Raw genomic sequence first — 13,314 nt, 5'->3', positions numbered from 1 at the left:
TTAATTCTACAAATGAATAAAGCCAATTACTGCAGCTTAATACAACAACAGGACTAACAGTAGTGAAATCATCTGTATGTACAATTTAATATATTACTGACATGTAATTCTTACAAAAAAACATCAAATAACTTAGACTGACATCCCATAAAGCATTTGATTTTTGATTCATGAATTTAAGGTTATACACTTTTAAGTGACAAATTATGTGAAAGTAATACAGCTAAAGATGAAAGTAAATCAGAACTCCCAGAGAGCACTCTGGCCCCAGTAAAGCACTGAAGTCTACTGCTTAACTCTTGCTGATTGCAGAAGGCCAGGATTTTACCTCCCCGCTTTTTTTTTTTCCTCCTCATCTAGAATTGTAATTTCATGGATTTTATTAAAATATAGTTTCTAGAACTGTTCTCTTACAGTTTTAAAAACATTTAAATACCATGCTCTCAAAAAGAGCATTTATACGAAGTCTTTTATTTACAATATAGACAGTTATGTTGTTAACAGGTGTTAATAAGATCAACTCTTCCATGTAAGAAGAAATCTAAGCTTATGCGCTGAAGATTAATGAATGCGTCAGTGTTTTGAATTGGCTTGTAAACATACCTGAAAACAGATGTGGATGACTGAATTATCACTTAAAAGTAGTTGATTAGGAAAGACTACATCACATACAAAAGTTTCGTGACCTCTAAGGAGGACCAAACGAGCACAAAATTTGCAGATTATTTCCACAAGGCTACACTGCCCATTCTGTAACTATGCACAATAGATGCCAATAGCTTCTTAGAAAAAGACAATCTGCCTTCAAAGTGCCTTAGGGAAATAGTTTGCTGGGTTTGTATTGGCATAGCATTCCCATTGTTTAAAAAGGAATTATTCTATCAGTAAGACAGAAGTTAGTGAAAATTAAAATGACTAGACAAATCCTACAAAAACTAGTATCTCCATAAACCACCCAAACACTTCATACAGAAATTTCTGCTCCGTTTTCCACATTAGAAAACATCAAAAAACACCTACTAAACCTCTCTTAAAATAGCTTATCTTTATAATTGGAGAAGAAGGGAACAAACATTTTTCTACATACAAATATTTAATTCCATGCAAGATGGAAAACGTGAGTGCACAATAAACTTCATTTTATACCTAAATAATTTATAAATTAATCTGTTAAGAATAAAGCAGGGTCTATAGCAGTTACATTGTTACATTTTAAACACATGCAGATGAGTTAACAGCAACATTTTTACATAAAGTTTAGTGCAAGAATGTATCTGCTTAATAAATAGACTAAAGATAACTATGTAATGCTTTGAGGTGTACACACAGTATCTGTGCACGTAGTAAACTGGTTCTGAAAAGTTGTCCTTGTTTGTCTATAAACTACAAGTGCCCATTTTAAATAAAAAAGATCCATAATTACTCATGGGCTACTTCCCTGTGACACACAGTGTCACAAACATTGTGGTGAAAATGTAATACTGAAGTTAATCTAGAGATTATCTTTTTTTTTTATACACAGTTTTTATACAATCAAGAAAAAGAGATACAATTTGTATCAACAAACAAAAGGTCATTTCTGGTTATTTGAGGCTTTGCTCTCAGCTGCTTATACCATGCAAGAGAAGAGAATAAGAATTAATTGCAAATTAAAAATATAAAATGCTGGTTAGTAAGAAATGTTTTTGAAAACTGGTCAAGAGTTAAATCTGTTTTCCCCAACTGTTACAAATGTCTGAAGATTTATCTTTTTCCATTAACAGAGACGATAACCAACTAATTGAAACTTAAGTTCTTTGTAAACACCAAGTGTAAATACAGAATCACCTTCAAGTTAACTCATTTTAAATACATGATGACATGGTCATTATGTATGTTACCTGTACCAATGCAAGAATGTTTATCCTGTGTGAAATGATACGATTATCAAATATCAGTAAGTTAACTGTAGTTGCACCTGTAATTGTGGTTCGTTGTTGGTTTGTTTGGTTTTATATGACAGGAACATAATTTGCACATGATAAAGAGCCCACAAGATATTTGGAATCAAAGCAACCATTACAGTAACACAAGTGGAGGAAATGATGTGATTTTGTTTCTCAGACAAACATAACTAGAAAGCAGCATGCAAGCCATTATCAAAACACCAGAAACAACCCTGACTGCAGCCTCACGTTCCGTGTGTTTCACAGTAAGAAACATTTAGGCAGTGTCACACCTTCTCATGAAGAAACAAAAGGCCATAAACCAGGCCTTCTCAACTTTCATGAAAAAAACTACAGTAGAAGTCAACAAGTCCTAGCTCGAGACATATCGAGTTAGTAATGGTTCGAAATGTTGAAATATACAGTGGATTCAAAAAAGGGCGTCCAGTCAGTGCAGCTTAAAAAACAATAAACGCCTCTTTTGGAGACATTTAGCTACAAAGGTTCCCACCCTGAGCAAGATACCAGTTGCGCAAACAATGCCACACAAAATTATCTCACCTGTTGAAACAGGAACTCTAAAAGCCTTCATGAGGCAAATGCACACCTTTGCGTGGATCTGAAGAGCAAAAACCAGGCCAGCTTTGCCACAAACCCAAACTGTAGCATCTCTTTTCAAGAAGCAGCCTTCCCCCTCCACCCCCTTTCAAGTTGATCTTGTACAGCCATCTTGACTGTTAGGCTCACTCAAACACCATCCTCGCCCCCAGAGGAAGGGCTGTAGTTACTGATGAACTTCCACGTTAACATCCAGTTTCCGCTGCTTCAGGTCGAGTAATCCAATTTACATATAAAACTGACAAGTTACTTTCAGCTTGTCTAGTCATCTGGGCCAGCAGCTGCTTACTGCACAGTTGAGAGGCGATTCTGAAGAGAGAAGCTACAGTTAAACTTCTTTTAGTTCATTGAATGGCACTCACACCTTCACGCTCCTTAATGTTTTGGTCGTAATTTAATAATAAAGTATTTGGCTTCTGTTGGATTGAGCCAACATATTGGACAATGTAATAGATACTCAAACTCTTGGGGAACAGTTTTGAAATCTAAGTACCAACAACAATACTGACATTCAAAAGCTGAAATCAGTCTTTCCTTTTACAAATTGAGTGTTTTAATTTTTGTCAAGGTTACTTTTTCTTCAATATTTAATATGCCAGTAGGCAGTGTCAAATGACAAAGCTGAAACACTAAAAGTCATCTGGGTGTGTATAGAGCATACTTTTAAAAGCCGATTAGGTATTTATAAGCAAATTGAAAGTGTACACTAATACATGCAATATAATTGCTAACAATAACTTTGTAGTAACAGCTTTGAGACACTGAACGTGACATTGTAGTTCTCAATGAGCTATCCATGCAGCAAGGTATGCATTTCCTATAAAATACTATTAAAAATCCCTATATTTAAAATCTTAAAATTTACAATACAATCAACTCTTATATAGTGCCTCAGCGTATATATGATTGCTACTGTGTACAGAATTTTCTACTCTTAGTAGAAAATATTTACAATAGATTGGCCCCTTCCTTCTTCATTTAGGTTTTCCTCCAGGTCCTATATGCCGTATAGTTTCATTTATCCAAAAGAGGCTGTAATGCTTTAACGCCCTGTTCTTAATTTGGCAACAATCATAGCTGCCAGCTGTTGTGCATCTGTCATGTGGGGATTCTTTTCCATCACAGAGAGGACAATGCTTGGAGGGAAAATATTGCAGAGGTTCTTGTATGTTTGATACTGATGTTCTGGGATGATATGAGGTTCCCGTGGCTCACCGCATATCCCAATCCAGGGATTCCTCCAGAGTTGCTCCATCTTCTCAGGCATGCTTCTTACCATTACGGGTTCGTAACATGGCTGCATGAGGTTGTTACTCAGTGGATACGAGTGGTAAGTGTAAGAGTCTGACGCACATGGTAATGGATCCCAACTAGCATGCTGCTCTCGACAGAGAGGTGGTCTTCTCTGCCTTGTAGGGTTACTTTCATAAAGCCGTGAGTCAGAAATACTGTCCATTCTTGTCATGACCAAGGCACGGCTTGGTTGTGCAGCTGATGGATGAACATGTTGAGGCACAGAGTATTCTCCTGGACAACTGGACCGTGCTCCAACAACTGGATGCTGGGCATGTAGGCCTAAGTGGGAAACTGACTGTTTGCGAAGGGATTGCTTAGGCTCTTCAGTTCCGTAACTCTGAACTCTATTTAAGGCTTCATGGTAACCATGGGAAAAAGGCTGAAGACGATTTTGCGATGGCAGTCTGTGGATCTTCACATTGTCTTCTGGACTGGCATCTGCTACACCCAGATACAAGTCATTGTAAGAGGAATAAGAATCATTACTTGTATGGCTTAAGCAATTGTCAGGACAGGGGCTTGAGTTTCTAGAATACATCCCCTGGTCCATATCAGCCCCGTAATAATCTGTGTTACGGATACTACTTATGCTCAAGTTGGAGAAATCACTGAGTAAGGAATAATAGCCATGGTCCCCCAATGACTCATATTTGGGATACTGGTCAGTATAGCTAACTGAGGTGCCATGGCTATTGGTGACTAGTATAGGAGGATATTGCACACTGGACATATGTTCCAGTGAGGATTTCTGATGCATGAACTGTGAGGAACCTGGCACCGGACTGCTTGCGGAACGAGTATTTAATGCACCGGCTGCATGGCTTTTTGGTGGAGGGAGCGTTGGTACACTTAATGCAGAAACCAGAGACGGGACAGAGCTGGCCTCGGACTTCCGGGCTACTGATAACTTTTCCTCAGGCTCCACAGCTACTGATCTAATGCTTGGATCTGACTGACGTTTTGGGGCAATGCGTTTCACTTCAGAACTGATTTCTCCTTTGGAGCTGGATGGCCCTGTGCCACATTTGGCCAAGGCTCCCTCACTCATAGTTTTCACAGCAGATAATTTGGCACTTATTCGAAGCTCATCCGCTACTGACCTTTGAGGCTGGTTTGCCCGTTCTGGGTGGTAATATTTACATTTGTGCCCATAGGTGCACTTTTTACCTGGAAGAAAAGTGTTTTCGGGTTAAATAAACCAAAAACGAATCAATACCACCAGTTGCTATCTTTATATCTTTCACCACTTCTCAATAGTAACATTTCTATATTAACAGCCTACGGAATAATTATATATGTTGTATATACAGGCAGCCACAGACTCTGCTACCTGTATCCACGTATATCGCTGCATCAAGGGCAACACATCACTTTTCTTCCTACTGGCTCATGATGTCAATACTGACAACATACTCAATGCTATATAAAACAAAACAGTTCTAACACAGTTTGTATCGTTACGAATCTCCTTCCTTGAATACAAACCAGAAGAAAATAGCAAAAAGCTGTGTTATCCACAAGGTATATCTGGTAACCCTTAATTTTCTGCTACATTGTTTTTATTAATATGTCTATGAAGGGTATAAAAATGGATACAGTGCTTGGATGGCAACAGAAAAAATGGTCTTTTTTTTTTCCTCAGTAATGGCAAGATGTTAATTAATTGCTTGCTTCATCTACCTTTGAATACAACAAATCAATCCGAGTTAGGCACTTACCATAAGGACACGGTTGTTTCTTATGTTCAGGAATAACTGGCCTTTTCCTTAAGAAATTTTCAAGGCTTGGACCATGGCGTCCTAAAGGATCATCAGGAGGCATAAATCTAAGGGGAGAGAAATGAAATGTGAACTTCAGTTTTTACTGAGGATTCTGAATTCGAAAATTCCTTTACTTTTGAAGAAAAAAAACCTACTTGTCATTCACAAAAGAATACATTAGCAGCCGCTCCTCTATGAACTTCTTCCATTCTGGTTTTTCATTTTGAAGATCCCGATAGTTGTCATTTGATACAATGATGCCATCTGAGTCGAAAGCAAGTTTTACTATGAATCGATCGTCATAGCAAACTACTCTTCTACCCTGAACTCTTCGAGATGGGGTGAAAACAAGAATTTTTTCTTTCTCCAATTTACGTAAGATTTCTTGATCTGTAAAATAATTTTTGTTGAGCAGCTTTTAAAAAAGTTTTGAAAGAAATGCAGCCTTTGAAATACGAAACTTCTTGCCCTCTTTTCTGACAAAGTATTTTGTAATTAATGTTTGTATACGGTCTCCATTATCATTAAAAAATACCTCGATGCAGAGTGCCATTATATTTCTGAGGTTTCAAAGCACTGGGTAAATATTCAATATTTAAGCTTCATAACCACTCTACTCCTCTGTAGACAACCATGTACCTTTACTCAATCTTCCTGAACACGTCAAGAACTCGGTTGTTACTGTATTACAATAGCCACCTTGTTAGCCTAGCGTAAAACGTAAGTACTTTCTATGGGTCAAAACACATACTGCCTCTTCAGTGTTCGAGATAATCCTACTAAATGAGTCCCTGGCCTGATAGTTTATACTCGCCCAGCAACTAAGAATCAGTTCCTGTATGCTTAACAATGTTTGCTAATGGGAAAATTATGACTACTACATCTCAAAAGTGTTGAAATGATCCAGTAATGTTACAAAAAACCAGCATTGTTTACAGGTGCAGGTACTTAAATGCTTGTTTCCTCACCAGTGAAACGGTGTTTTCAAACAAAGAATGAGTGCAGCATCATTGTGCAACATCACATCCGCAGCCCAGTATGTGGTACCCATCAAAAAGATGACATGGTTGTGTCTTAATGCAATACTTATTTTTCTTTTTAACCAAGGGGTCAAAGAAAATCTTGATCTGTTACCTGTAATTGGTGCATCAGGTCGAGACTGTTCTTTTCTCCACGCAGGTACAAACACAGTGATATCTTTATGTCCTTTTTCCAGGAACCAGTCAACAGCTAGTTGAATTCCCCGACAGGAAAATCCTTCTTTATTCCCATGGCTGAAGAACATGAAACAGTTTTAGAAACAGCAAGGATAAAAGTTACATTTGGTTTTGGTTTTTGTTGTGGTGGTGGTTTTGGGTTGGGGTTTTTTTTTCCCTCTGAAGCTGCCATGGTCTAAGGATATAAGGGAAACAAAGTCTGTAAAGATAGGTAAACCTATTTATTAGACCAGCTCACAGAACTGGAAAAAGACAATTGTCCAGAGCTATTCAGCCATCAGATTACAGCAACACTGCTACTTAAAACTCTAGAAATGGTGACATTTCACTATCCCAAAAACAAACATGAAGTTTTTCTGCTTTTTAATTTTATTAGCTGAGCTAATGAAAAACATCACTTTCCCCAACAAATTGAGCTTACCTTAAATAGTACCATAAAAAGTTATCGATAACAAAAAAGGAATGAACTAACAATGCTGGCTGTCATGGGTGACAGGTGCTTTTAAACATCTAGATTAAAAAAATACGTTTAATAATAAGTGTTCTGCATTTTTTATTAGGACTTTTTCTCCTCAAGGGAAAGAAATAACTCTCTCAAAGTTGTTTAAGCCCTGCCCCCATCAAAAATTTGTTTTCTGAAACACACAGGAGTCTCGAAAACAGCACACAATTCAGATAAAGGGGTTTAATTTTTAAAATGGCCTAACAAGTTTCTGCAAAGGAAGAAAGAAGTTCTTTAGAGGTTTGATAGAAACTAAGTAGAATCTTAATTATGAATCTTATTCAGTCTACCTCATGGGTGCACCTATCATGGAGTGAACTAAAGAATCAGGCTTTAAATCCTCTCAGGAAATAGTTTAGGAATGCCTGAATACCTAAGCACACATATAAGAGAAGATGACATTTCATTATAATATCCTTAGTCTACAGAGGGACGAGAGGGAGAGAGAGAGATCTTTGCATTATGGCTGGATTTCATATTTAGATTCAAGCCAACATTTTCTTTGTCTGAAAAACGGACTGTATATTATTGCTACACCATATAATTGAATAATAAAAACTAAGGCTTCTGGTTCTTTTCGATGAATATCGTAACTACTTGAGAAAAAAAAATGGGTCTGCCCTTTTTACTAAAAAACCCCACAACCACCAAACAAAAACAACCCTCTCTGTTACATTTCAGTTTGGCTAGCAAAGGGAACTACTTCCAAAATGGCGTTTGAAAAGGGTAGACTAGTAAGCCAATGCTATGCTCCTTGATGCACGCTCTTCAAAATGTATTAATTCAAATTTTTTCCCCCTTTCTCAACACAGCTGCAATTTTTCATCAATTACGATAGCAGTGATGCTGCCTAGTTAGTTTGGCACCTACCAGTCATTATTTCTTACGAGACTTCCATCCATCGCAAAAGGTGCTAACCGAATCACATCAGTGATGTCGTATTGAGGCGTGAGATCCTCACCGCGAAAAAGTGGTTGAGTGACCAGGTCAGGGAGGGTGACAGAATGCGGTAAGGGCAGGGCAGGCCACGCCACGCGCACTAATGGCGCTCCCTATCAGAAAAAAACCCACCAGGGGCCTAGGTAGCAGTGCCGGGCAGAAAACACAGGAGAGGACTCTGCCGTAGCAGCCCTGAGGTGCGTGTGCAGTCCACGCAGTTGGCTGTGGTTAAGGAGGCTTTGTGGCACTATGTAATGCTAGGTCCTCCTCCCACTACTTAAAGCGGCTGGCATTTGACTGTACACAAAGCGGCATCCAGCTGCTGCACCATCCTGTTCCAAGCTGCTAGTTCTGTGTAGCATCTCCCAGAATTGTTTACTTCAAGAAAATGTCAATACTGAAAATGGAAATGGTTCCATTTTCCATATATAGCCACCTTTCAGTTACAACATAACACATTTTACCGTAAAGGCAAGGCCTCCATTTGCATCGTCAATAATTGCAGTATTTTGAAGCATGAGGAGTGTATAACCCTTGCTCTTTTCAGATATTCTCAGTCCGTAAAGCAGATGCTGCATAATTAAGAGATTTGCATCTTATTAAAATTGCCTTTAGCATTATTCTATGGATTATCATTCAAAATTGTTGTTGTTGTTATAGAACAACATGACAGATTACTGGCCCGTAGCAAGATGCATGCTCTTCCTGGGCTCAGAATGTTACATGAAGTAACACTGAAACAGACGAAAGGCAGGCAGCTCTAATACCATCTGTGTAACTAAGGCCTATGGATCACCAGCCTAGTCCAAATCCTTGCAACTTAAATAATGAATACAGAAAGCCACAATGTTGCTAAAGCATTTTTCTTTAGATTTTTATACATTTCAGATTTTACAGAATTTAATATCCTTTTAAATTTTCAGATGCATATGCATTTTGTTATGAGTTGGACGAGATGATCCTTATGGGTCCCAACTTGAGATATTCTGTGATTCTATAAATAGAGCATCAGTTCTAAGCTATGCAGCAGTAAGAGTACACACACACTTTTCTCCGGTTGCTGCCACATTACACTTGGGAGTAACTCAAGCAGTACAGAGACTGCAAATTCAACAGGCACAGAAAAAAAGGAAAGAAAAAAGTTAAATCCAATATTGGTGATGTTGCTTTACAGAAATATCTTTTGGACTGATGTAACCACAACTTGGCACTGGAAAATCCTGTATATAAAATATTCTTACAGGATTTGGGAAGTTTATGTATTTCAAAACTCAGAATACTCAATACACCTATAAAAATCTGAGTTTTCTTAATACACTGAAAAAGAAATAATTCAGATCACAAATTCTTTTAGAGGAGCAAGCTGATACTAAAGGAAATCTATCGTGCAAACACTACCTGAAGAAATCTTGGTATCACTGATCACTAAGCAGACTGTTTAAAGAACTCCCTCATAGAAAATCGTACTTTCTCAACGATAAACAGATCATTGGCTAGCCGAACTGTGTACTCTACAGACATGCTCGAAAGTGGCACAGGGCAGATATCTCTTGAGTCAGCGTTGACCCAAGCAGCCAAGTGCACGTGTGTACACACGAGTCTGAAATTACAAGCACCATAGCTGTGTGAGTCAGCACGTTTAGCTCATGCATATCCCTGTACTGACACAGCTAAATGGCTTTGAATTCTGAGCAGGCTTGATCAGCAGGAGCTCAAATACCCTGAAGTCCACTGCATATCATCAGCATACACTGCACGTCAATTTAGAACGAACCATGTTTTCCTCCCCTATTTGGTTGCCTCTGCACATTGAAGAAAAATAATTTTCAACATTGTTCAAGGACTTCAAAAAATTAATCCCATTCACACAAAAGCACACTACAGCTAGATTGCTAGAACAAAAGATTTGAGGCAACAACTTGTTTTGAAAAGGGGAGGAGGGGAATTGGAATAGAGATTACATATAAAGGAGGAACAGCATAATTAAAAGCCTGGACTAAAGAGTCCATAAAAGATGTATTATCAGTGTAAATATACTACATGACTTAAAGTGACTTTGCCATCAATATTGATTTTTCTCATAGATATTTTAGTGATTCATTCTTTTCAAATGCTGTGACAGGGAGACCCACCTCATAGCCACATTGCTTCCATCAATGACAATTGGCCTCAAGTTATCACTGTTATCCACAACTTCATCTTCAAGTGACAATTCAGGGCTTGCTATTTCCTTTGGGCAAGGGCCTCTTGGCACCAGAGTACTAGTGGTACTGCTGGCACTGCTTTGTCCCTCTGATTCACTTTTGTTGCCAAGTCTCACAAGCTCTGCCAGAACATCATTGATGAGGGCATCTGCTCCCAATTTATTCAGTACAGCCTGGATCTGATCTCCTGCATACCCAAGCTTTAAAGCAAAATCCATTTTAGCTTGGTATTCCTTGTCCAAATTTGTTTTGCATTCGTCTAGCTTCAAGTCTTGTGTGATACTGCTCTGTGAAAAACTTGGGCGATCCAAACAAGGGGACCGACAGAGCGGCCGATGTGGTTTAGTGGAAACCTCCTTTTCTCTCCACTGAGTATTGCTACAGCTGCTTCTGAAGTATGGTTGCTCAGGTTCACTTTCTGAGCTCGTCCATTCCTCAGATTCAGCACTGCATTCCCCAGCATCTTGTTCCACATTTCTGTCTTCTCTGGAGTGCCTCTTCTCCATTTTCAGCTTCCCTACCATAGACCAGGCCGTCATCACGTTCAGCTTCCAGCCAGAGAGCTCAGTTCTCTTTCATTTCCAAAGCCACCTGGAATTCATACTCAATTGCATTGTGCTGGCCAATTAAAAGTTTACACGAGGCTGGAGTTAATTTGCCTTGCTTACTATGTTCTGGCATAAACAACACCAACATGAAGTTCCTTCAAAAAAAAAAAAAAAAAAATTAGCTTTTGACAAATTCTGCGAAATACTCAACTACAATGATTTTGTTTACAAGTCAGTAGAGGTCCCTAGTCATTCACATTTCTGTGTAAAAACTGATCATAATAAAGCATATAATTATGTTGTCTCTTTAATCACAAATTAAACTCTCTTTCCCTCCCCCAGTTACTCTACGTACAAAAAAATTGCACTTCCCACACAATAAACTTACAGCTGGAATTAATGGAGTATCTCAGTAATATTTAAAGATAACAAAACAGAAAAGGGTGACCCACCACTTTCACTAGAAACCTGTCTTTACAGCCTTCGAATGCAGGAACAGCCTGTCTACATCAGGAACAACTGTGGAGTTCCCGTATGCACAAAATTTAACACAAACCATTTCAGCCTCCTTCAGTAAGGGTTTACTATCCGAACCAACAAGTTAAGTTTACTGCAAGCTGTCTGCTAGACACGTAAAGGTCAATAACAAGATGCACAAAGGTTCTACACGACGATCATCTTGTGCTCCGTTTACTGACCTACTGCACTGAAAATTCCAAAGATCGGGGATGGATATTACTGCATTTTGTCAGAAAGTCAGGATAGACACTCACAATTCTTGTCTTGTACCAGAAGAAAACTTGTTCAAGGAATTCTAGTGAGATGTCTGACAAACTAGAAGATTCAAGTGACCTGTGAAGGGCTGAACTGACATCATGGAGCCTTTGAAAAATAGTTTTTAAAAGGAATTGCACCTACAGCAGTGCATGTTTTAGATAAAATGGTAAACTAAGACCTAGATATAAATGCAGGTAACTGGAGAAAATTGATTACCAAATTAATTAGCTAGAGGCCTACTTTGAGAAAGCTGCAAGTCCCGCTTTCCTCTCCTCTGTAAAACAGCAGACTTGAGAATGCAGGATCCAGTGTGAGTAACAAAAAATAATGATGTAATAGTCTTGAAGAAATGATTTATTTTAAATCCACTTTCTCATTTTGATAAATCTTGCTTTTATTAAAGTCACCTCTTTTAGATGTAACTACAGACAAAGAGAAGAAAGACTGAAAGATAAAAAAATGAAAAGGTTCCAAACTTCTGAAAGAGCACAGTTTTAAAGCTACATCTACTGCAGAGACTTCTGTCAGCAAAGATGTAGTCCGAAGAGGCATGAGAAGCATGATCCTGGATTTAAACAGCAATCACAGAAGAAAGACCTAGTATTGACACCAGTTTTCCAATATACCTTTGCTTTTAACAGTATAGCCAGTTACCTTTGTGTTCTGACAAATACTGCAGATATAAGCTGTGGATGCTTGAAAAGCTCTTTCCCAGGATTCCTATGACAATTTTTGTGACACAAAATAGGCATGACTTTGGCACTGGAACAGAGATTGGTCAAAGATATCCTTTCCTAATAAGCTCCTCATGCACCCAAAAAGTAGTAAAAAAAAAAGAAGTATAACTCATGCGTTTTTGGGGGGTTGTTGGTCACGAGGGTAGCTAACAATAAATTTGTATCTCTTTCATGCACCTTTTTCATCTCCTCTCATGTCTCTTCCACTCCTTCAGGCTATGAGCAACCATTAAAAGATTATGAAATTTTCCTCAAAAGAGCATAAGCACTCAACCAAGTACATGAATTATTTATATACAGGACATTATCAAATACACTTGTATTCAAAAGCTTTTTAAAAATCTTATTCCTGTCTCCCCAAGAGACCACAGTGGCTCTTATTTAATTACTGTGGTCTACCAAAACAGCAAATAATAGGAGAAATACTCCCTTAGTGTACAGCAGTGTAACTCCCTTGATATACAGTAATGCCAAGTCTAGGGACTAAAAATAAGTATTGGAATCTGTCGGGGGGGGAAGTTATGTCTAGTGTAGCTAGAAGAGCAGCATCTCTGACATTGTTCATTTTATTATTTATTTGATTTTCTTCCTAAAAATAGAACTTTAAATTTTTCCACAGAACAAAGTTCAGTAGATACTGAAATCAAGAGCATACTAATGGAAATGCTGACATGCATGAATATATTGATTTAGTGATGTAAACCAAACATAATAAACATAAAAGCAAAATCTTACATACTAAAAGTATCTTTAAAATGAAAACCTGATCTTTTTTTTTTTTTTTCCCCTGA

At 38.1% G+C, this 13,314-nt stretch overlaps 1 protein-coding gene across 1 annotated transcript; it reads right to left on the bottom strand.

Annotated features, from left to right (window-relative positions):
• Positions 1 to 3,083: 3,083 nt before the first annotated feature.
• ZC3H12B (zinc finger CCCH-type containing 12B) lies at positions 3,084 to 11,151 on the bottom strand. Its single transcript, XM_050901849.1, has 5 exons — positions 10,390 to 11,151; positions 6,734 to 6,873; positions 5,755 to 5,989; positions 5,558 to 5,664; positions 3,084 to 5,006 (listed from the first exon to the last, which is right to left on the bottom strand). The coding sequence occupies exons 1-5, from the start codon at positions 10,998 to 11,000 to the stop codon at positions 3,586 to 3,588; spliced, it is 2,514 nt and encodes an 837-aa protein (XP_050757806.1). The 5' UTR covers positions 11,001 to 11,151; the 3' UTR covers positions 3,084 to 3,585.
• Between the last annotated feature and the right edge of the window lie 2,163 nt (positions 11,152 to 13,314).

This window comes from Gymnogyps californianus, chromosome 9, assembly GCF_018139145.2.
Source record: "Gymnogyps californianus isolate 813 chromosome 9, ASM1813914v2, whole genome shotgun sequence".
In the NCBI taxonomy this organism is placed as follows: domain Eukaryota; kingdom Metazoa; phylum Chordata; class Aves; order Accipitriformes; family Cathartidae; genus Gymnogyps; species Gymnogyps californianus.
The sequence above is the reverse complement of the archived record's forward strand: the minus strand, read 5'-3'. Positions and strand labels throughout refer to the sequence as shown.